The sequence below is a fragment of the Crassostrea angulata genome, chromosome 3 (assembly GCF_025612915.1).
Source record: "Crassostrea angulata isolate pt1a10 chromosome 3, ASM2561291v2, whole genome shotgun sequence".
Lineage (NCBI taxonomy): Eukaryota > Metazoa > Mollusca > Bivalvia > Ostreida > Ostreidae > Magallana > Magallana angulata.
This window is the reverse complement of record NC_069113.1, coordinates 50,473,582-50,497,882: the sequence shown is the minus strand read 5'-3', so window position 1 is coordinate 50,497,882 and position 24,301 is coordinate 50,473,582. Positions and strand designations below refer to the sequence as shown.

The 24,301-nt window shown below is 40.1% G+C and overlaps 4 protein-coding genes across 5 annotated transcripts in view; 2 read left to right on the top strand and 2 right to left on the bottom strand.

Annotated features, from left to right (window-relative positions):
• Positions 1-861: 861 nt before the first annotated feature.
• LOC128176951 (uncharacterized) lies at positions 862-8,214 on the bottom strand. The gene is made up of 3 exons (XM_052843464.1): positions 8,084-8,214; positions 1,272-7,731; positions 862-919 (listed from the first exon to the last, which is right to left on the bottom strand). The coding sequence occupies exon 2, from the start codon at positions 7,625-7,627 to the stop codon at positions 1,472-1,474; it is 6,156 nt and encodes a 2,051-aa protein (XP_052699424.1). The 5' UTR covers positions 7,628-7,731; positions 8,084-8,214; the 3' UTR covers positions 862-919; positions 1,272-1,471.
• A 6,465-nt stretch (positions 8,215-14,679) lies between these two features.
• On the top strand, positions 14,680-16,634 carry LOC128178251 (uncharacterized). Its single transcript, XM_052845339.1, has 2 exons — positions 14,680-15,307; positions 15,533-16,634. The coding sequence occupies exons 1-2, from the start codon at positions 15,138-15,140 to the stop codon at positions 16,293-16,295; spliced, it is 933 nt and encodes a 310-aa protein (XP_052701299.1). The 5' UTR covers positions 14,680-15,137; the 3' UTR covers positions 16,296-16,634.
• A 311-nt stretch (positions 16,635-16,945) lies between these two features.
• Positions 16,946-23,976, bottom strand: LOC128178244 (uncharacterized). 2 transcript variants are annotated; one of them, XM_052845327.1, is made up of 2 exons: positions 23,747-23,976; positions 16,946-20,577 (listed from the first exon to the last, which is right to left on the bottom strand). In XM_052845327.1, exon 2 carries the CDS (start codon positions 20,566-20,568, stop codon positions 18,244-18,246), a length of 2,325 nt encoding a protein of 774 aa, XP_052701287.1. In that variant the 5' UTR covers positions 20,569-20,577; positions 23,747-23,976; the 3' UTR covers positions 16,946-18,243. The 2 variants fall into 2 exon arrangements, with proteins under 2 accessions (XP_052701287.1, XP_052701286.1); XM_052845326.1 differs by lacking the exon at positions 23,747-23,976 and adding an exon at positions 20,970-21,221.
• The window catches only part of LOC128178245 (mirror-image polydactyly gene 1 protein-like), a 29,700-nt gene continuing 27,284 nt past the window's right edge, over positions 21,886-24,301 (top strand). Inside the window, exon 1 of the mRNA XM_052845331.1 lies at positions 21,886-22,024. The gene's annotated coding sequence lies outside the window, so the exon portion shown is untranslated. The remainder of the gene's footprint in view (positions 22,025-24,301) is intronic.

The following is a 24,301-nucleotide window of genomic DNA, read 5'->3' as shown; positions in this document are numbered from 1 at the left end:
CTTTGTAGCAAATAGTGACTTCGGTTACCGCAGTCTGTTATATGTTAGAATATATATTTGTATGTTGTTATATATGTGGAATCATTTAATTTCGTGGGGGCCAATTTTCCCCGAATATACCCCGAAAATTGAGCCTCCAAGAATTCTAATGATTCCACGGTATCTATTTACAACTAATTTATATATATGGTCAACTACCCAACTCTTTTTCATTGGTCAAAATACAACCACCGTGCATGGAAAAACCGATTAGATGAAAATCAAGATAATGAGAATTTACTAAAACATACCAAGGATGTGCTATCTTGCAGAGGAATGCAGCATTAAACTGCTGTGATTTTTTACGACTTTCCTGACTTTCAAGGCTACTGAAATGAATCTTCAGCATCTCCTCTATGCATTTAAAAAAAAATATTTTGGCCTAAAAATTCCTCTGTAAACTGGTTCGTCTTACTAGCAGTACCGTGCCAGGCTTGACCTTATTTGTGCATGTAAATAAATGCCAATATTTTATGAATAAAGGAAAGCAATGAAAAATGATTGTGTGAATAAATCCAGAAGAAATTTAGCGTGATTCACCGCTGTTTAACATGATAGATATGATCGGCGCTGATTCCTTTTATGCATAAGATCTGTATTTATCGGGGTGAACGTTTTCTTTTGGTAGTGAAAATCAGCATCCACTTAAAATGCACTATCAGGAATTTGCCAAGAAGTTCTGTTCCTGGTATCTTTGATTATATTGTAAATTGATTAATACTTTTGAGTACAAAACTTGATTATTTCTGAGAAGTAATTTATTAACCGTGATTGTCCAACGAGAACCCCCTGTTCTGCCCCAATAAAAGTCGGACTCACAAGTGTCGGTGAAATCAGTTTATTTGGGAGACAGATAACCGTCTCAGACGACGGTAAAAAGCTGTAACAAAAAAAATGTAACAATCAATGACTGGTACAGGTTTCCATACAAAAAATATTAGGACAGAGTTTGCAATTAGATTATGAAACCTTACACATATGATTTAAACAGTTGAATTCAGTCTATTCATATGATAAACAGCAAGTTAAAGTAAATTAATCAACTGCAACTCGAAATTAAATGACCAGAAATTTGATGGACAAAATGGCGCCCCATACACCGAGCACATGGTAAACATAAAATACAAGATTTCAAGAATATGCATCGCTTAGCATTACTGACATGAAACATACAGATAATTCACATAAAAATATGTTGAAATAACCTAGTTTACAAATGTCAAAAGACTTACACTGTGGATTACAAGCCTCGATACAGAGAATCAGAGTTGTGCATACATCGAGTATGGCGCGGTTTTCCAACATAAAAAATTAAGTCGTACGACAAATCTTTCGTAACAAAAAATAAAATGTACACGAAACATGACACTCCCCGTCTGATATATAAAATTATATCACACAAGATTTGAATACAATTTAGTACAGAAAACATTCAGTTCTCCAATAATAAAATGAGTTCCGTCACTGGTCTGACGTAAGAGGTGGTCTTGCCGTCCTTGCTGACACGTACTTCAACCTTGCGAACCAAGTTGTCCTTGCCAGGAAACGTTGCAGTAATGCGTCCAAGCGGCCAGTTGTTGCGATGGGTTTCGACATCCTTTAACAACACTATGTCACCAACACTAATGTTACGTTGACCATGATGCCACTTCTTACGCGCTTGCAAGGTATGCAGGTATTCCTTCTTCCATTTGTCCCAGAACATCTTGGCGAGGTGCTGTACTCTCTTCCACTGTACCTTGAAGAGGTCCTTAGCAGTTGTGTCGCATACAGCTTCGGTCGGTACATCCGTCTTCTGAGTAAGCAAAATGCTTGGGGTAAGGACAAAAGGCGAGTCTGGATCTGACGAAACGGCGGTAAGTGGGCGAGAATTTATGATCGCACTTGCCTCGGCCAGAAAGGTGGTAAGTACCTCGTGCGTAAGACCCTGTGCTGAATGATCCTTCAACATGTTGTCCAATATGCGCCGTGTCAACCCTATCATGCGCTCCCAAGCTCCACCCATATGGGATGCATGGGGCGGGTTGAAAATCCAGGTTGTTCCCCGAGAGTGCAGGAAATCCTTGACCTGACGATCTTCCACGTTGATTGCGTCGATCTGTAGAGGGTCGGTAGCGCCAACAAAGTTGGTTCCTCTGTCGGAACGGTACTCCTTTGCCTGTCCTCGTATGGCTGTAAAGCGCTTCAGGGCGTTGATGAAGGATGATGCGGACATCTCCTCTACTACCTCGACATGGACTGCGCGTGTCACCAGACATGTGAACAGTGCTGCCCATCGTTTGCCGTTGGCTGGAACTCCCCGAGTGCGACGAGTCACGACGTCCCAGGGCCCAAAGATATCTACTCCCACCGAAGTGAACGGTGGCTCTCCTGGCAGTATGCGGTCTGTAGGCAAGTCAGACATCTTCTGGGTTGCGAAGCTCCCACGTTGTCGCCGACAAGTAACACACTTGTGAATGAGGGACGAAACAAGGCGCTTGCAGCCGGTGACCCAGAACCCACAGGACCTGACCTTTCCCTCCGTAAAGTGGCGCCCTTGGTGTTGCACCAGTTGATGGTACTTGCGTACAAGTAAGGTCGCAATGTGATGCTTCCCCGGTATCAGTATAGGGTTCTTGCAGACAGTCGCATCGTTGAGATGTCTTAAGCGTCCACCAACTCTAACAATACCATCGTCGTCGAGGAACGGACTCAATGCAAGAATGCTGCTATTCTTCGGCAATGGTTGTTTGGACCTCAGACAGTAAATCTCCTCACAATAGACTTCTCTTTGCACTGTCTTGATAATGTAGTTTTCTGCTCTTTGAGAGTAGTCTATGGACTTCGGTAAAATCTGTGATTTACCTCCCTTTCTGCTTATGATGAATCGCTGGAGCAGGGCGATACCCTCGACCAATCTGTCCCAGCTGGAAAATCTCTCATATCTCTGAGTTCCAAGCATAGGTTCACACTCAGTCTTCAAACATACAGGTCTGACTTCTCTGTCTGACAGAGGTTCCTGTAGGGGAAACCCTTCTGCCTTGGTTTCGTCGTCAATGCGCTGCAGGTGAGTAGTTCCTCTAAGCCAAGCACACTCTCCAATGTCCTTAGGAACTACGCCTCTAGTGCCCTCGTCAGCAGGGTTGAGGTGTGTCGGCACAAAGTTCCACTGCGACGGCTCACTAAGGCTTCTGATTTTCTCGACCCTGTTGGAGACGTAAATAAAAAATCGTCTCTTATCATTGTGGATATACCCCAATACCACACGACTGTCGGAAAAATACTTCACCGAGTCGAACATTATGTCCATGTGATCCATGACTATCTGCGATATCTCAATGGCTAGAACAGCTGCACAAAGCTCTAAACGGGGTATGGTATGGCCTGATACTGGTGCCACTTTAGACTTCCCTAGTAGAAATCCAGTCATCGCAGAGCCATCTTCGTAGTACACCTTCATGTAAGAAACGGCAGCTATGGCTTTCTCTGACGCGTCCGCATATGTCCACAGTTCCTTTCTTACTGCCTTGCTAAGATGTACCACGGTTGTTCTGGGTATGTGGATCTTCTCCAACTCCTTCAGAGATGAACTCCACTCTTCCCAGCTTGCCAGAATATGGTCCGGCAGCGGCTCATCCCAGTCTGAGGTACAGGTCACTACGTCTCTAAGAATGAGTTTCCCGCTGATGATAACAGGTGAGAGAAAGCCTAATGGATCGAAGAGGCTGTTCACTGTCGACAGTACACCTCTGCGTGTTGTGGGCTTGTCATCAGTAGAGATGCGGAACTCGAACATATCACTCGACAAGTTCCATCGCATACCAAGACTCCGTTGCACGAGCTGGTCCTCATCAAGGTTCAGGTCGTAGATGTCCTGTGCTAAGTCTCGTGGCTCAAACGCCTTCATGACATCCGCGCTGTTTGATGCGAACTTGTGGAGCCTTAGGTTCCCGTATTGCTTCAATGCGTCCTGGGTTCTGCACATCAGGTCTACTGCTTCTTGGCTTGTTGAGCATGATGTCAGACCATCATCAACGTAGAAGTTCCTCTTGATGAACTCCTTGACATCAGGTCCATGGCTTTCCTCAGATAGTATTGAGATCTTCCTGAGGCCCAGTGTCGCTATGGCCGGAGAAGGACTATTACCAAAAACGTGGACCTTCATTCGGAATTCTGTTAGTTCCGTTCCGATCTCGTTGTCCTTGTACCAAAGGAAGCTGAGAAAGTCTCTGTGCTCTTCTCTGACGGTGAAGCAGTGAAACATGTGCTGCACGTCTGCTACGACAGCAATCATCTCCTTCCTGAAACGAAGCAACACTCCAAGCAAGCTGTTGGTGAGGTTCGGGCCAGACAGCAGTTGGTCGTTCAAAGAGGTTCCCTTGAACTTCGCAGAGGAATCAAATACGCCCCGGATCTGGTGAGGTTTCTGAGGGTGGTAGACCCCGAAGAGAGGAAGAAACCACTGCTCCTGCGTTGACTTGGAAGTGGGTGCTTTCTCAGCATGATCGTTGTCGAACAGCTTTGTCATAAAGGTCGCAAAGTGTTCCTTCTTTACTGGATCTCTCTTGAGACTTGCGTCCAAGGCTCGTGCACGTCTCAATGCAACCTCATAGTTGTTTGGTAGTCGTAATCTTGGTTGGCGGAAGGGTAGGGGAGCTACCCACTTTCCATCCTCACCTATCAATAGTTCTTTGTTCATGATGTCCATAAACATCCTATCTTCCACTGATGATCCCACTTTGTTATCATCTGGTGTGCGTCTGAATAAGTGTTCATCAGATGAAGTGTCAGATACCCGTAATCTGTTTGTCACATCTCTGGTTGGAAGCTTCTCTCTCACGGATAAGTACTGGGCACATGGTTCAAGAATAGTTCCACGTCCGCTGTCCGTGATGAAGGTCTTGTACACATTCGCAGCTCTTGGTCTGTGTTGTCCAGACAAGCATGTGTCGCTGATGATCGTCCAACCAAGGGGTGACCTCTGTGCAAATGGTTCGTGGTCACGTCCTATGCGCTGCTCAAGAACATGGTGGACTTGAGGAAGGTCTCTTCCTATCAGCAACAGAATTTTTCTTGAAGCGTCAATGGGTAGGATGTCGCCGGCTATATCCCGCATGTGCTTGTGCTGAAGAGCAACGTCAGGTGTAGGGATCTCTTGGTAGTTGTTCGGTATTTCATCACACTCTAACGTGCACGGCAAGGGTAGTCTGGTCTCACCCCTGGCTGATTCAATATAGAGTCCTGAGGCAGTTCTCCCGAAGGTTGTCACTTGTCCAGAACATGACGTCATCAGGTAAGGTATTGTCTCTGTATTGATGTTCAGCAAGTCAAACAATTCCTTCTTAGCCAAGGTCTTGTTACTCTGGTCGTCAAGCATAGCATACAGAGAGACAGCTCTTCCATCATAGGTGACAGTCGCGGGAACAATTCTTGCACAAGATTTTCCCTTAAATTCCTTCCCTACTTCTGTGCAGTTGCTGTTTATGGTTGTGACGTGCTGTTCTTTTGTTACTTGCTGACGCCTAGGAGCCTCCTCCCCGCCATGAACTGATGAGGCCCTTCCAGTGGTAGGAGCTGGTGACGAATCAACATGGAGACACGTAGTGTGGAACTCACTTCCGCATTCCTTGCACATGATGGCCTCTTTACAGTCTTGTTTCCTATGACTTGCGGAACAACACCGAAAACAGAGTCTGTGTTCACGGAGCAACTTCATACGTTCTTCAATAGGCTTGGCCTTAAACACTCGACAGTTATTGACACTGTGTTTAACACCCGGACCGGTGTGAATTATACACACATCAAGCTTCGGCTCGCTCAGATTTCCGGATCCTGTTGGTTGATACACTGTGGTTTTCTTCGTGTTCACTCTTCCCCTTGGAACGTTCATAGGCTGCTTTTCGTTGTGGTTAGCGTCAGTGTGATACGCAAAACTTGGGTCGTTTTTCACTCTGCTCATCTCCTTCATGAAGTCAACAAACACACCAAAGGGTGGAAACACAGTCTGATGTTCAAGCTTGTACTTCATGGCTCTGTTGGTCCATTTCTCCTGCAGGCCATACGGAAGTTTTGAAATGATGGGTCTAATCCCTGAGGATGAGTCTAGATAGGCCAACATTGCACTGTACTTCGGATCCTCCTTCAAAAACTTCATCTCCATAAGAATGTCTGACAGATCGTAAAGTTTTTGATGATCTCTGTTGCCAAGCTTTGGGAAACTCAACAGTTTGGCTCTTACGGATGCTTCCACATGTTCTGGTGCACCATAGCGCTCATCCAACCTTTCCCAAAGTCTTCTTAGTCCTCTTGAGATGTCGAAGATGTTGGATGTCCTCATGCTTGTTGCGTGCTTCTTAGATTCCGGACCTAAGTACTTGATAAGAAGGTCCATCTGCTCGGAGTCCAAGACTTGAAGCTCATTCACTACACACATAAAGCTGTGTTTCCAGGCACTGTATGATTCTGGTCTATCGTCAAAGTGAGTAAGTCTGGAGAATAGCAAGTCCTTCCTCAGGAGGAATCGGGTAACATCAGTTACTTGTGGTCCCTGATCAGTCACAAGTGGTGATAAGGGGTGTGAGGCAGCCACATACGGTTGTGCGACAGGCACGTGAGGGTGTGCGGTAGGCACGTGAGGGTGTGCGGCAGGCACATGAGGCTGCGCGGCAGGCATGGATGGCTGTGCGGCAGGCACGTGAGGTTGTGCGGCAGGCACGTGAGGTTGTGCGGCAGGCACGTGAGGTTGTGCGGCAGGCACGTAAGGTTGTGCGGCAGGCACGTGAGGTTGTGCGGCAGGCATGTGAGGTTGTGCAGCAGGCACGTAAGGCTGTGCGGCAGGCACATGAGGCTGTGCGGCAGGCACGTGAGGTTGTGCGGCAGGCACGTAAGGTTGTGCGGCAGGCACGTGAGGTTGTGCGGCAGGCACATAAGGCTGTGCGGCAGGCACGTTGGGCTGTGGGGCAGGCACATAAGGCTGTGCAGTAGGCACGTACGGCTGTGCGGCACGCACATAAGGCTGTGCAGTAGGCACGTACGGTTGTGCGACAGGCACGGACGGCTGTGTGTCAGGAACCAAAGGCTGTGCTGCAGGTACATAGGGTTGTGCATCCGGGTCAAGTTGAGTCGGATCGGAAGTACCGGTCAGTAGTCCTGGCGATGCAGAAGGTTGACGTGGAGTGGATTGATCCTGTCCTGGTTTAAAGTTGCTGACTTCGCCTAAGGAACTCGTTCGTCTCTTCATAGGTGACATCTGTATCATGGTCGATTCAAAGGCTTGACAATCAGCTTCAGCTTCTGCAGCCTCTCTCTCGAGATGTAGCATTTCCATTGCAGCATCGAGTTCCACTCGTTGTTTCCTGAGCTCCAATTCTCTGGCGGTGTATGCCATCCTAGCCTTTGCTCGGCTTACATCAGCCCTCTTCTTCGCTAAGATGTCGGCAAAGGAGTCCTCATCCTGATAGTACTCTTCCTGATACTCCTCTTCATCTTGTGTGACGTACTGCCTCTTGCCATCAGTCGTCTGTGATTCCCGGGCATCCTCTGTAGGGTCAGGAGTGACCTGGGTGCCCTCTGTTGAGTCGGGAGTGATCTGCTCTGCTGAGGTAGACATCCTAGTCTTTTTACTGTTCTGCCCCAATAAAAGTCGGACTCACAAGTGTCGGTGAAATCAGTTTATTTGGGAGACAGATAACCGTCTCAGACGACGGTAAAAAGCTGTAACAAAAAAAATGTAACAATCAATGACTGGTACAGGTTTCCATACAAAAAATATTAGGACAGAGTTTGCAATTAGATTATGAAACCTTACACATATGATTTAAACAGTTGAATTCAGTCTATTCATATGATAAACAGCAAGTTAAAGTAAATTAATCAACTGCAACTCGAAATTAAATGACCAGAAATTTGATGGACAAAATGGCGCCCCATACACCGAGCACATGGTAAACATAAAATACAAGATTTCAAGAATATGCATCGCTTAGCATTACTGACATGAAACATACAGATAATTCACATAAAAATATGTTGAAATAACCTAGTTTACAAATGTCAAAAGACTTACACTGTGGATTACAAGCCTCGATACAGAGAATCAGAGTTGTGCATACATCGAGTATGGCGCGGTTTTCCAACATAAAAAATTAAGTCGTACGACAAATCTTTCGTAACAAAAAATAAAATGTACACGAAACATGACACCCCCCTAATTTAGCTTCCAATGGCCCATTACTTGACTGAATTCCTATTGAAGAAAAACACCGGAATCTCGTTTCAACTTATGTCGAATCTAACGAGCTATATAATCCGAACAAGGAAAGAATATTTGTCATTCATAATCAAACTACTTAGAGTGTCAGTGAAAAACAAGATCACTTGTATTAACGACTTCCATGAAAAACAAAACAAAGAAAGATAGATTTTGGGTTTATTTTTTACACATTGTGTAGAATAACAGAGCGTCTCCATTGGACGCCTAAGGCCTAGGGATAAAGCCCTTTATCCGGGTTTTCCTGTTATCAAAAAGAGATCCCTCAATTACAGTCAAGGAAACATTGATTTTTTTTTTCATATTTGATTATTTTTTAAGTGAACGAAAGGTTAGCTTTCATTATTGCTTGTGGGTTTGTTTACGTTTCGCTTCGCACTATTCGCAGAGTTATAATAGCTTGCTCTTAGTCAGATATTATCAATATTTGTATCAACACCTTTCTAGAGATATCCATGTTAATCTTTAGTCTTCTTTGGAACTACTCTAGAGACTATTTTAAATGTTTATATTTTTATAAATCTTTAACATGCGTCAATCAATCACAAAAGCTGCAGCTATCCATAGTCTCTCTCTCTCTCTCTCTCTCTCTCTCTCTCTCTCTCTCTCTCTCTCTCTCTCTCTCTCTCTCTCAAACGAGAGCTCATTCTATCTCTTGGTTGAATAAGAAGACATGTTTTGTTTTGTTGTTGTATGCTGTTTCAATGTTACGGTTGCGACATTACAATTTTTTGACGCGCATTACGTATTTTTTCCTGCAATAAATGCAATTTTTATAGCTCATATCTAACAACAAAGAAAGAATATTTCGTATTAATAACAATATAATTTTTTAAATACATGCATTGATAAAAAGTAAACAAAAGCATCATTGATTTTTATACTGCATAGATGGAAGAGGTAACGCATCTGACATTTGACACTTTTCCATAGTTAGTGTGAAATGTAGTGGTTTATTGATTTTAATTAGTTTAAACTGGATCTATGCATAAGACACGCCATGTTGCAGATACGTTTATGAAACCGATTTGGTTTTCTCAATATAGTAATAAATACCTAATGGTGTAATATTACGATGGATTCAATGATAATCTTAGCGACAGATGGAATATTCAAGGGGAGTTCATCCCAAAGAAACTCCGTGAATAGTTTAACACAACAATATTCAATTAACATTCATTTTTCTCAGTCATTGCAAATTTCAAATCATAATCTAAACTCAATGAAACGTTCGTAAGCAGAACAAGAAACGTACGTAGTGCTCAAAAATGCGCAGATACGTAAAAGTACTGCGAGCAGATTGTAAGAAGTAAGGGTTTTTCCGAAGCCTGGATTTTAAGTTATTATGGCGGTTTAATGGTTAGCACGGATGAATTAGTCTCTTAGGATCCCCAGTCTATGTAGACTGTACTCCACAACTCTGGAGAGGAGAGCGAACCGCACGACGAACGTCCCGCTCCTCACGTGTTGGCGATACTTAAACCTCGATCCAAGATTTATGTTTCTGTTGTAATGCTTTTCTTAATCACAGGACCTGGAGTGTTGGATAATATCCATGCAGTTTTATTACATCTAGGCACACTGCTTAGTACGCAACACCGGAAGTCAGGATACTGTGTTTCCTTTTCTCAGGAAAGCCCGAGAGTGTAATCAAAAGTAAATCAAGGTTAATGGTTACATTTTTCGCTAATTGACACTAATCAAGCTAATTAAACTCTAAGAGTTTGTTAAGTTTGGTTTATACAATCCCGGTGTATCGTTTCCTAGGTAACAGCTCTGTGATACCTTTATGCACGCAATGCGTGCGTCAACAACCGTCCCATTGACTGGGACTCGGAGTCTAGTCTAAATTTACTGCACCAAAAAGTACAGAGATTCAATGGATTTGGCATTATCCAATACCACCATGCCTCCAATTACAATCTTAACGCTGGCTTCTGAAAACATTTAATGCATCCGCCTTTTTTGTTATTACGTTATAAAAAGCATCGCATAGGCATTAAAAATCAATCTGAAAATTCACACAAAAATTATTTTATTTACTATTAACTAAAATATGTACTCGTGCCAATGTCTTCAGCGGGTATAGGATTCTAGTATGGGAACATTGTCTTAAAAACCATGGGTAACGGCATAGTACTTTCAAATACCAGTAAGTATTTAGGGTGTTTGGGGTCACAAACGTAGAGAATGTCACTCGCAGTGTTTTCTTGCCACATGAGAAAGGGGTTTAATTAAAAAATATTTAATAACTTTCTTGAACCATCGACATACCTGCATCTTATATTCTGCAGACCATTCTAAAGTTTAAAGAAAAAAAGAGGAACTGATTATTGGGAATAGCGGGACCTGTATGCGCCAGTAACTTGTACTGCCTTTCCGACAGAGAAAAATTTTTAATTTGTTTATACGCTTATTGGAAAGGCCCATAAATTTGAAAATAGGGATTTCGAATTTCGAACTCTCATAGAAGAGATTCCATTTTTGAGGGAGGATTTAGTTTTTCTAGAAGAAATCTATTAATCATTCAAAACAAAATCCCAGGCATGATATGAAACTTGCAAACAACTAGTACATGTATGTTGCTTTTTCAAAATATATTTTATTGGAAATGAAATAAGGTCAACAAAAACCCCCTAAACACCTGTGTTAGCACTATGTGAGGCAGGTCTTGCTCTGCATACCATCATTGCACACCAACCACTAAAACAATCAAGGTGCAGAATGTAACAGGTAATCAGTATGTATATTGACGAAAACTATAATTCTGCAAGCATACTTGCTGGGTAAAGGTGCAGATGGATGGCTACACGAGAGACGTTTACTCATTTTAGAAACAGTCGTTTATAAGAGATTGTTGTATAGAACATTAAGGCATAACGGAACAGAATGTCAGGATGAATTAAAGCGTCGGTTCTACTTAATGATACATGAATATGCATTTCAAATTTTATTGAATAGGAAAATAGGTAGTTGTAAATGAGTAATTAATGGATGCTTTAGATAGAATTGCAGCAAAACAGGCGGCCTTTTCCTGTATTCAGTTCAAGGGCTGTTTTCATGGGGCACCGAGATGCTATGTGACGCAGTTGTCACAAACAAAGATATACATTCTAATTGGTTATAACTGGGGGTAACTGATTCAGAGTTCATCTCCCTGAAATATTAAATATGAATGAGAAGACCTGTTCTTTATAGGGGAAATCATTAAAGCTCAAATTAATGTCAAACAAAATATCAAGCAAGATTAGCGCGCGATGTAAATTATGCATATTTTAGGACTAATTAGATGTCTTTCATGGACAAAGGATGCCATTATTGAATATCAAAATGCAGGAAATCATATGGTATTTTTTGGAATGGAAATTAGAAACTATTTCTTTGATCTTTGAATCAACATTAGCTGCGCCGACTTAATTCTAAACCGTATCTGGTTAGAAATCCGATTTCAAGATAACGACTCTTAAAATCATTCGAGGATCTCCTAAATCAAAGGACATCTAAATACATTTTTAACTAAGTGCTACTTATATCCACAGAAGCGAGTCATGTTCCTAATTAGAAAATATCTTCTTAGCAGATATACACGACATAGTTTTATCAAATACTTCAAAATAGTTCGATTTGCATGTATCACAAAGGTTACAAACTGTATGCACACAATACATTTACACAAAAAGTGATCTTTTTGTTTTTGTAACCGAGTGTGTTATTACTAGGATTTGAAAATAAAGAGAGTTAAAATCGACGATAAAAGCCGTTCGTTGATGCGTGACAGCATGGGTATAAACACACCTGTTACGTTGCATGCATATACTTATTGAATTATTCAAAGCAATATGAGCTGGGTTTTTGTTTAAAGAGTACTAGTTTTATTTTGCTGTTGACATGATAATTCTGCATGCAACCTCAATTAACCTTCATGATTAATACATGTATAATAAAATAAATCATTTTAAATTTCATCTGACGAAATATTTCCTTACTATAAGAATACACATACATATAAAGTAGCAAACTATTTTAGCACGGGACGACAACAATGTATCAGTAATTTTCCCATCAATCATGATCAGGGCCTCAATATCGCTTTTCCAACAAATCCATGTACCTAACTAAGAGTAGTGTATCAACCATTATCTTTTTCGTCGTTGTAATAGTAATTTAGGCCGATAATTTTCAATAATGAATCGAAAGATCTGACGTGAAAATTGAAACACATATTGCTTTAAATATAATGTATCGATATTTCTCTCGATTCCTATTAATTAAATACATATGATGTAAAGAATTATACAAATAATTGCACATGTACGTATTTGCAAAATATCTTATTACAGATTTGAATACGGAAATTTGTAAAGTAAGATAAATAACTCCTACACCAAGTGCTACCATGATAGGGTACCTGACCATTGTATTTTACAATATGGTGATGTAATAATACATCTCCGAAGCTCTGTGCAGAAGAAATACTTAAAAAGAAAGACAACTCTCATCAATCAAAGGTATAAAAAAATGAAAGAATTTTTCCCAAAAAAGAACAAGAATCGTCTTAGGGAAAATCGAAGATCTCACAAATCACTTGCATTGTCCAAAAACAAGAGCATTGTGACGTCATCGTCATGCATACTGCTTTGTTTTTGTCAATTCTACAAGACAATTCAAAACCATACAAGCAGGATAAACGATATATATATATATATATATATATATATATATATATATATATATATATATATATATATATATATATATATATATATATAACCAATAGATCTATTATTGATTATTAAATACATCGATAAATAATTGAATATAAGATTTATCATTGTTATTAGAGACACTTGTTCAAAACGCTTGAATATTGCCGTGATGTAAGCTCATTATGACGTCACAATTACGAATGGAAACGCGACTGAGGTAAGAAATAAGGATCATTTCAGCTAAGACAGATTACTATTTCATTTCATAAAACCAATATCTGGGGCAGGGTAGACACACTTAAGAGACATTTATCTTTTAATACAGGCGCGACAAGTGAATTTCTTTCTACAGTCAATCAGCACGCCCTATCGCAATATTTTTATTCAAATTTCACTGAATAAATCCCATTTGACTGAAATGAAAATCTGCGTGAATGCAAAAGAACTGTGAACAAACACTGCATGTTGACAAGATGTCCTACAGGCTTAATGATATATCCGTCAGCATTGTATGGCGGTAGAACACCTATTTATAAGGTGTTTTGTTATCTGAAATATATAGTTTAAATGTACATATATACTCTTTTCCATTTTTCCCAGAGAGTGAAAGGATATGAAATACAGAGGTAAGATTTCGTGCTGATCAGGATAAATCAACTAACATTTTTAAAACTCTTTTTCTTATAGTGTCATCTTCTTAAGTATTATTGTAGACTTGTAATAAAAAAGGTTGCTTTAACTAAATTCTAACAAGGTTTGCAATATTCAACGATTGTATATTAAAGATACATTAAAGAAGTGATTGCCAATTGGATAAATACTAGCATAAGGTCTTGGGATTGGGTGGGAGTGCGGCTCAGAAGTGAAATATAACAGATCACTGGCGCTGGCGTCGGAAAGCAAATTGAAAGTGGGGGGGGGGGGGGGGGCTAGACTAATCCTCAGAAATATTGAGAAAAAAACTAATTCTGGAAATCTTAATCCGTGGGGGGGGGGGGGGGTATACCTATACTTCCAAAAAAAAAAATTTTATCTACCAAAAAATTTTTTTCCCAAATCATGGGGGGGGGGGGGCTTGTATGCCTCTGAATCCAACTTCTCAATCTTTCAAGGTAAATTTAGGAACAATAATCTTTCCTGCGAGAAAAGTGGGACGGGAGGGGGGCTGAACCCTCTATCATGCTATATGCCTAATGGTTAGGTCTAACTTTGCAAAAAAAAGTAGGGGGGGGGCTTAATGACGGAAAGCTAACAACCCAGTTTATTTCAATGTTAAATTCTGAGATGACAACGTAACACCTGATGAAGACAATCGATTGAGTCTTATCAACCTTTTTCTATATGCACTAAATATACATGATGCTAGAGTTATTTTTGAAAATTTTAGGGATTTGGATACTGTGTCTAAGTTTTTCTATTAGCTTACGGTAATGCCTCTCTGTAATTGCTATCTGCATAGCCATAGGCGTCGGAACCGGGGGGGGGGGGTGAGGGCTGGGGTACTTATTCTTATGGCATAGTCAAACTCGTTAAAAATTTTATTTCTATCCGACTTTTTTTTTATTCTATAAATTGTTTATTTACCGGATGGCAGTAAATACAAAAACAATAAAGATAAAAAAAGAAAGAAAGAAACGACTGGTTTATTTCTGCCTTGGTTCACGGGATAACAGTATAGGTTTGCTTGGTCTCTATATAAATATAAAATAATGGGTTTTTACAAAAGTTGATTTAAACATTTGTTCGGCTTAACATTTAAATTCTATTGTTATCACAACACCCCGTTCATCAGTTCTTCACGCAATGTTCTACCACTGTTCATTGAGTTCTTTGAGAATTCAGTGAGAGACCGTGTTATGGGATAGAAGGATAGGGTAGGTCGGAAATGCACTTCTAGTGAACAGGGGATATAGATGGTGGCCAGAGACAAACCATTGGACCGGTGTGGCAAATAGCGGTGATAGAATCAAAAGATTTGTCATGTGAACAATCTGATGACGTCGTTCCTTTGTGATGTCGTTTCTCGTGACGATCCCTATCTTGTTTTGTTTACACTAAACTGCCAACGCTTGTTACATAAGGTCTGAACGCTGTGGAGGTCTAGCAGATAAATAACAACACACAAGTGTTGGTGTGTTTCGATAATGTTATCCTCAAAGAACCCTTCGTTGCAGGGTTCGGTTAGATCTAACTTATCATCACCCAGACCAATGGTTCTGTCGTCCTCAAATCTATCGCCAAATAGAAATGGTATTGCTAGTCGAGAAAAAAGTGTCTTGAATGGGGATTCTTTAAGTAGAACAAAATCGAAACCGTAAGTAAAAATTGAATCATATGGGATGTACGTTTTTATTTATCTATTTTCATATTTTTTTCAGACTTGTCAATGGCATATATAGACTGTCTGAAGAATTTTGCTTGACTGATGACATATTATTTTAGATTTAAAAAATCCCTTCAATTTCATGTCACATCAATGTGAATTCTAATTAACGACATGTCGAAGCGTAATAATTAAGTGAATTTGTGAATTTTTCAGACAATCTTCTTCTGTGGGATTTGATATGCAGAAGGAATTGATGGACAGGCACGCCAAAATGCGGAAAAGGGATCAGATGGCCTACCAGCGCACCAAGAAGCTGTACCGAGTCGCTAAGGTTCAACTGGATGGCCAACTTAAAACACTCAATAAGCATTTCATGAGAGAAAGCAAAGAACTAGAGAGAGAAACAACTTTCATTGCAGATGAGGCTAAAAAGATAGAGGAAAAAAATCAAATTTCTAGTTTTCCATATGATTTTCACGCAAAAGAAAACCAATCTACAAAACTTCCGGTTCTGAATAAACCAACATTCCTAGCACATTCTCCCCCATCAAAAAGCGACCTTTCGACGGGAGGTCAAGGTCAGTGTTTATATTGTAACGAAAACAGGTGCCACTTTTTCCCATGCTACCTCCCTGTTACCTATCATTCACTTGGAGTCATTCGTCGAGAGAAGAGCTTTTCTGTGCTGAAGAACTATGACAGTCTTCTCAGCAGATGTTCAAAAGTGCGTCCTCCTAGTCGTAAGTCGGTCTTAGATGAGCAAAGCGAGCAGGGACTGAATTTACCGACTCCGGGTGCCCGGATATCCGTACAGGATCGAGAACGAGGCTTACAACAATTGGTGAAGGAAATGAAGGAACGGAACCGGAAAATGAAACCACGTGACTGGGCCACAAATTATGGACAGCCGCTGCCGAGGAGAATGTTACTGAAACCTGTCACTTATGTCTCCGATGCTGTAATGGAAGTTGATTGATGATAGTTTCATGTAAAACGTCTTTGAGTTTTATAGCATTCTTGTTTCATCGTGCATAATTTCCACGAGACACTGTTTTTGTTTTAAGTTACAAGTATAGCTTAGGTAATAAATGTTTACAATACTATTATCCTTAAGTTTGTAATGAAAACGATTACGGCACAAGAACTGCCTCTGTAATCTTTTACTTGACGTGTCTATCATTCAGGTGTTGTAATATTTTAAACATTCATTGGTTCGTCTGCGATAGAGAGCGAGTCATTTGTACATAGATTGTGACAAATGTTCAAGGAATTCCTTTCAGCTCTTGCACAGCAGATGTTTCTATGAGACGGGGACTAAATCCATAGGTTGGTGTTTTGTTTATTATGTGAAAATTTTAAAACGTTTTTCAAAAATGGTGTAGTGTAGTTATATACTAATTATTTTATTGCACTTGAATCAAAACGAATTATTTAGTTCAATTTTTCTAATAATAAAACAGTTGCTATTTAGTATCCAATTTCTTGAAGGTGATTTCTCTCTCTCTCTCTCTCTCTCTCTCTCTCTCTCTCTCTCTATATATATCAATCTAATTGATTGTATTATCAATACACTATTGCTTAAAGATATTCAGTAATGCTAGTGGTCTAAATGTAGTAACGTTTTTTTATGATATTTAGATTTTATCACGTTACTTTTAATATGGAAAAGTAAAGTAAGTAGCTCTGCATGGAACAAGAACATTCTTTCATTTTGTTTTATTCAAATGATGATGGTTGTATGTACATATATACAAGGTACATTTTACACTTTGACACGTGGTATCAAAGTTATAGATGACTGGAATCCAAATTCCTTAACTGGTTGATGTGCCAATTCAATTAAAACCGGATATGAAGTAATGTTCAAATAAAGTTTGTCTTGAACGTCAGACTGGTATTGAAGTGCTTCTATTACGTACGGTACATCATTTCCGGCAAATCTCACAGCTTGAACATAATTAGTTCCATGTAGAACAGCATTGTTGGATTGGTCTGCGTGAAATATTGACGGAAGGGACAAAAACATCAGATTCGTAAAGAAATCCAACAAAATGTTGAAATTTTCAAATCAGTATGTGCGTTTTGATTTGTAACTAGAAGACTGGGACCCCAATTTAATAAGGTCTTCATTTGTTCAGCATGTAAGAGAATAAATTTGAAAAGCCGCAGTATATCATACCGAAAGGAACTTTTCAACGAACTATGCCACTTTGATGTATATTCTCCTTTTAAGTTCAAAAAAAATTTGCTGATAAAGGCTTATGGAAATTTCATGAACATTTGTCACATTTATCAAAAACTGACGATAACTCAAATCAATTTCATGACTTCCATGACAACAACAAGTTCGATAAAGTAGTATATTGAAAGCTCCTATATACATTTTGATTGTATCTTATAGTTTATTTGCCTGTTGGAATTTTTTTGGCAACGCAATAACTCAATTTGTGCTTACCAAAAAAAAAAAAGACTTGACTATTATACGAAAAACCCACGTTCTAGTCATCAGGGTCACGCCGCTTTTATTGTTTGTCATTTGTACAAGTGGGTCAGATTTTTTTTTTTATATCCAAAAGACTTCTTTGTTAAGATAATATAAACACATGTACTAGTATTTAACGCTCACTTCGCTCAATAAACAAATCTTGTATTATATAATATACATGAAGTAGTTTGAAGCAGATTGAAACAAATCTTTTATTTGTAACATCGACAAGTTTTTAAGATAAACTTATTAAAGTTGACACATGTATCGGTACATGTATTATATGTATTAGTCTTTTACGAGTATATTTTACACTGCCACTTCAAACTATTTATCTCGAAAATGTAAACAGCTTTGTGTATATCAACTGATATTTTTTAAAACCTGTTCTAGAATGATATAAATGATCAATATAATACATGGCATTTAAAGTCAGTGATCAGAATCCAACGACAGGTGCTACTGGACTATGTGAAAGTTCTATTAAAACCGGATATGACGTAATGTTCAAAGTGAGTTTGCCTTGAATATCAGACTGGTAATGAAGGGGTTCTATTACGTAGGGTACATTAGTTCCGGTAAATCTCACAGCGTGAACAGGATTGGTTCCATGTGGAAACACGTAGAACAACGGAGTAGATCCGCCATCTTCGAGAGCTTCCGGTTTCCACAGTATCATATACTTGGCTCCCCTAACTTTAACCTCTTCATCAAATGGCTTCTGATTGTGCACTTTTTCGCCAAACAGATAAATGTAGCTCTCTTGACTCTCATTCAGGGCGTACTGGAAATAATAGTCGCCCAGAAAATCAAGTAAAACTTTGAAGGCGTGGAACACAGGACGCTTGATGAAGCCAGTTGTTGGTGAGCCGGTCAAACCACTTCTGCAATAAAGATGGTCACATTGTGTATTGGCATAGAAAAACCAAGTGACCCTGTCTACAGCATTCCTAGACAAAATTAAAAGTCCCCTCAGTCCGTAGATAGCTTGTGCAGTCTCTGTAACACATTCCGGGAATGTACATGCTTCGGTCCCTGATGGCGCGTCCCACCCCCATTCCGTCACCCACACCGGGTGAGAGGGCAGGTTAACATCCCTCCATCTCATCATGTTTGTTAAGCTGTTGAAGGAGGACTCGGGGTGTTCAGGATGTACCCCCATCCTCGCCCCTGTATAACTAGAGACATAGCTGTAGGTATGGAAATTGATGACACTCACGTTGTTAGCTATTGGAGCGTCTATACGAGTTCCTATATAATTACGCGAAGATCTCTTTTCATGGGCTTGGAATGCTCCAGGGAGAACTTTATTTTGGGAGTCTACGCTTCTTATTCCTGCAGACATGCTTCGAAGAAGGTCTTTATAAAACGCTGCATCGTAAGACCAAGGTTCGTTTCCAACTTCCACTGCGTCAACTAAATTATTCCCGGCCGCAGAACCAAAGTGCTTTGCGAATTCTTTCCCGTAGTTAAAAGCAGAAGCATTTAGGTTATCCCATCTTGATTGCTGGAAATTTGAGAATTGGACGGATACATCAACCTTTAGGTTAGCAGTTTTCCAGGCTCTGTACTCTGTGTCCCAATTCAACCATGACTTGGCATTCGTTCCCCTGCCTTCTCCCATTTCAGAATATTCTGGGTCATTGTCGGGATCCAGGACGTCCCAGTCCATATTGTGGTAGTTCCTGGCGTGAGAAGCCACTGCGTTGTAGAGGGTCGGTCCCTCCCCTTGTTGTAGTGATGAACTGTACTTGTTATTCCCCCAGCCCCAGATTCCGTTGACTCCCAGCAGAGATCGCATGGTATATTGTTGAGGTTTGGGTGGTATTTTTGCTCCCCAAATTGAATTTTCATCCCATGCATCCACTTCCCAAAGATAAACTTTGTTATAAGATTTCGGATAAAGACGATATTCAAAAGCGATGAAACGACCTCTGGTCAGTGATGAGAGACGCGTGACAACGGCATTAACGGCATTTGGGTCTAAATCTACCGATATCCAGGAATTTCCGAATTCAGAAATCTTTAATTTTAAGGCAGAGGCTGTGTTATGTCCAGCCCAATGTCGTGATCGAATTGCTTGAATCATACGTGTGTCCCCGAGATCCAGTGTCAGTTTGGCGATGCATCCCTTGCTCCCAAGAGCAGCAACTTCCTTGATTTGAAATTGTTGACTAGAATTAAACTCTATCTTAGCGACAGCGTAAGAAATGTTGGTAAGCGAAATTTGTTTGTAGCTATCAGCGGATACAAGCAACCTTGTATCCCGTCGAATGTTGTTACTGTCAAACAAAGACATCTTGGTAGTACCGTGGTTGTATATACCCCAGACAGTGAGAAACATCAACACCTCGGGTTGAGGTAGACTAATCACTAACTTGGCCTCGGAGGAATCTTGTCCGGGGTTAATTGTAGCTACAGTGTAAGATGGGTTGCCATCAGTCGCTTTGTAAATATCGGGACTATTTGACACCGAGCATAAATTGTTATTGTCACAAAGACCATGGAACAGGTTCAGTTCTGGGTCACCCACAAAGCCACTCGGCAGGCAGCTTCCGGAAACCCACATTGTGTTGTCGTTGTCATCCACTACTGATCTTGGATCAGATGTGCCGGAAGAGGACGATACGTTTACTGTAACTCTCGGATACTTTGTCCATGACGTCACCATACCAGCATCCGGGTCCCATTGAACCGACTTCTGGGGTATTACTGTCACCACGGCAAGAAATATGAAGAATGCTTTTCCATCCCTGCAGGTCATATCCAAAATCTGTAATAGAAAGGTGGTTTTTTTCAAGGAGGAATTGAAGTTTTAATGTATCGTTTCAATTTTTTTTAGTGAATTCGTTCTTGTAGGGGCTAAGCTTTTGCATATCATACATGTAGATCTTAGAAGAGTCAAATGCATGCAAAAGTTTACAGGAGTGTTTCCATGTGCACGATACCATATTCCTCAATTTACGATTGATAATCATAGAGTATAGTCTATCTATTCCTTATATAAGTTACAATATGACATTTTTAATATCATCGCAACAAACTATTAAGAACTGGTATATTGTTAAGACTCTTTTTAAAAGAAACTGACCAAATAAGAAATTGATACACATTCATTTACGCCTATGTTATGCGTGCCGGTACATTTGAATATAATAAAGTTACCTGTAATTCGAACTCTGTTCTCCTTTCTTGCAAAATAAGTCAGGTCAGCTAGATATGTACATGTACTTGGAAATGTTATCTAGAGCGACAGTTTCTTTTAATAGTGCGATTATAATTAACAGTCACTCTCTTATATATACTCTCTAACTGAGGGAATTCCATTGATGAAATGATGAATCAGACTACGTACGTTAGGAAGTTTAATGTTTTGAACCAGGATTTTGCTCAGGAGGTGCAGCATTTGAAAACAAAACATGTTTACTGGGCATCATCGAGGCGTGAATGCTTAATGTTCTTATATATGCGTCAAATCCACCGTCCGCAAAACTCAGGGTTCATAAAGGGTCAATTATACTTACTTATTTTTTTTCTTATTTGATTGACTTTAAAAGATGTCAATGTATTTTTATATTCCACATGAAATGATTGATTTGTACAACATATATTAGAAATATCAAATCCAGGAGAGGGAAACATGCGGTCTACATTAATGTTTTACTGTGCTTGTTCAGTCGACAGGATTTTATGCCAGCCTTGTAAGAATTTGACAAGCATGTCATTTAATTCGTTTAATGCTATCATCAGATGATAGCAAAATCTTTTCAAGGCTTCAGCTTATATTGCTGGTCTTAATACAAGATTTACGTAACCCACTTTTACGTGAAAAGATTGTAGACTGAATAGAAAACAGAACATTCACACATTCATACATGAAGGAAATAACATTTAAAAATGTAAATTGACAACGCTAAAGGCAATGAAAAGATCGGAGTTTTCATACAATTTCAATTGTGTTGTGCATTGATCCTTTCAATTGGGTACAATGGTAGTAAATGTTCTTTTTCACTCTTGGTGCAGCAAGAACAAAAGTCTTTGCAGTTAGAAACGGACACGTATGAAGTCGGTGCCAGTGCTTCATTTCAACAATGAATGGATCTGAAGGTGGTTTTTCACTGCTATAAAACGGGGATAATGACAAAGAAAAAGCATCCGTTACTTCAGTCAGTGTAAACTTTGCAAGATTTAGATTCCTGTTACATTGTGACTTAATTAAGGTAAGTGACTCATGCACATTTGTGTGATTAAGAAATATGTATATATACGGTCGATGAAATATGACTGTTTGGCATGTTTGTCATCATCGCTACCCAAGGGTTTACCATCCAATCTTCTCTTCCATAACTCTTGGCTGGAGAAGATGCATACATGCATACATTTAAATATATATACAGGTAGTTATAATTCGTATTTTTGTATACATGTATTAATACATGGCAATGTACGGTTTTCCGTTTCTTTATCATATTCACTTGCAGAACTGGTCAATTTGAAATCAGAGAAAATTTGTTACATTTAAAAGGATTCCCACAATCATTATTGAACTTTCACAGACAATAGTTTAAATAGTGATATGCATCGATGCAATGATTTACACGCTGTATATAACCTTTCATTATGTTCTGCTATATCAGCCTAAACGGAAAGATCAAACAGTGTTGATGCCAGAAGTCCGATTATTTAAAAGCAACAAAAACATTTATAAGGTCAATGCATTTGTCTTTCATGAAGCTCTATAAGACAGTGCATTGTCAACAGACCATTGGCAGGAGATTTCACTTCTTTACTATTTTCTTCTCTCATTAAAAAGCTCTTACAATACCCAAAATGTATGTAGATGACGGGAAATCGTTTCTGTTATCGTGGGGCCATTGTAGGGTGGTGGGGGTCTTTGATCAGGTGTGATGCAGCAATCTGGCATAAAATCCTATTTATTATTGCACTCCACTCGAATGTTACATTGGTTTAGGATAGATCATGGAGCACTTTCGTGACTACACATGAATGCAACTATATATATATGAAGCGGGCAGCTTCTTAATATATTTTTTTTAGCAAGAGTTATTCCCCTTTGATTTATTGATTTTTGATGATTTAATTATTGTTTCCAATAATTACCAATTAGTGTGATGATTATTTGTTTTACAATAATAAATATTCTTTGTAAATAAGTTGTTTGGCATAAGTAGTTTTAGGTTAGGTCTAGTTAGTTTGTTTATTTTCGATTTCCCGTTTTTAGATACCACAAATTATTCTTGGCCAGCACATATATAGGGACAGTGTCAAATGCGTTACGAGAACGACTGTTTGGGGTCAAACTTGAACAGGTACGGCTAGATTGAGTGTGTGGACTTCCCTGCTAATCTTCGTGTTATCTAACCTACGATACAGAGTGTGCGGTCATCCCTGCTCTGTGTTGCATCAATACAAGTGTGCGGTCATCCCTGCTTGTATTGGTGGTGGTTGCGGCGGAGCACTAGTGTGTGGTCATCCCTGCTGGTGTTCTGGCCTTTCTAGCGCAAGTGTGCGGCACTCCCTGCTTGCGTTAGGTTGAACTGTTGGCGTAAGTGTGAGGTCATCCCTGCTTGCGTTAACGTTGGTACCTGTTCAGTTGCGTAGGTGTGCGGTCATCCCTGCCTGCGTAACGTTGAGTCCCTATATATGTGCAGGAGCGGTGATTAAAGCCTGCACTTGTAAATATTGGCAGCAATCAGGGCTATCCGATTCTATCTCGGGTACGGGCCCGCGGGGATCACAGGCAGTGACCCCCTTGCACGTTACATATATATATATATATATATATATATATATATATATACGTCTAGGCGTAAAGGAATAAAATATTTGATTGGTACTCGCTCTGTAACTTTTATCACTCATCATACCGTCATTATAGAGGGAAAGTACATGTACATATATTGCATCCAATTCTGTAATACCTAAACAATGAGTTCATGCTAAATCTACAGACGTCGTCAGCCAGGTCCACCCGTCATCGGTCGTTTCGACTCCTATCCTGGAACGTCCTCGAGGTGGTGAGTCAGCAATGATTGGCCAAATCAATGTCCGTCTGTAGATGGCAACCAGCTCTGCACCGCTCTTTTCCACCATAAACAGCATGATGTTGACAGTCTCTGTATTCCAGCTTTTCTTCCTTTCCCCTTATAATTCCCAGGCCTGTTTCTGCTCTCCACGTAGACTGGGCTGGGAATCCTCTGCAGCACATCTCCACTGGGAAAATCCATGCACTCCATCCTTTGCTGCGGTTGTCGTCTGCCAGATCTTGATACTTTAATTTCTGTCTCTGGTAGGCCACCTCGCATCTGTCTTCCAATGAGACCGCTAGCTCCACCATTATTATCTTTTTGCCTTCCTGGGACCATAATACGATGTAAGGACGGAGATTGGTGTGGATAACATCTAGAAATACCAGCCGTGGTCCGAGGTCTGCCTGCATCTCCCATGCTGTTGCTCTTCTGTTCTGAGGGTTTCTT

Bases quoted from the DNA above. Each gene is read 5' to 3' on its own strand.
- LOC128178244 (XM_052845327.1), bottom strand. From the start codon at position 20,568: ATGACCTGCAGGGATGGAAAAGCATTCTTCATATTTCTTGCCGTGGTG.
- LOC128178251 (XM_052845339.1), top strand. From the start codon at position 15,138: ATGTTATCCTCAAAGAACCCTTCGTTGCAGGGTTCGGTTAGATCTAAC. The intron at 15,308-15,532 runs GTAAGTAAAAAT...TGAATTTTTCAG, and splicing joins AGTAGAACAAAATCGAAACC to ACAATCTTCTTCTGTGGGAT.
- LOC128176951 (XM_052843464.1), bottom strand. From the start codon at position 7,627: ATGTCTACCTCAGCAGAGCAGATCACTCCCGACTCAACAGAGGGCACC.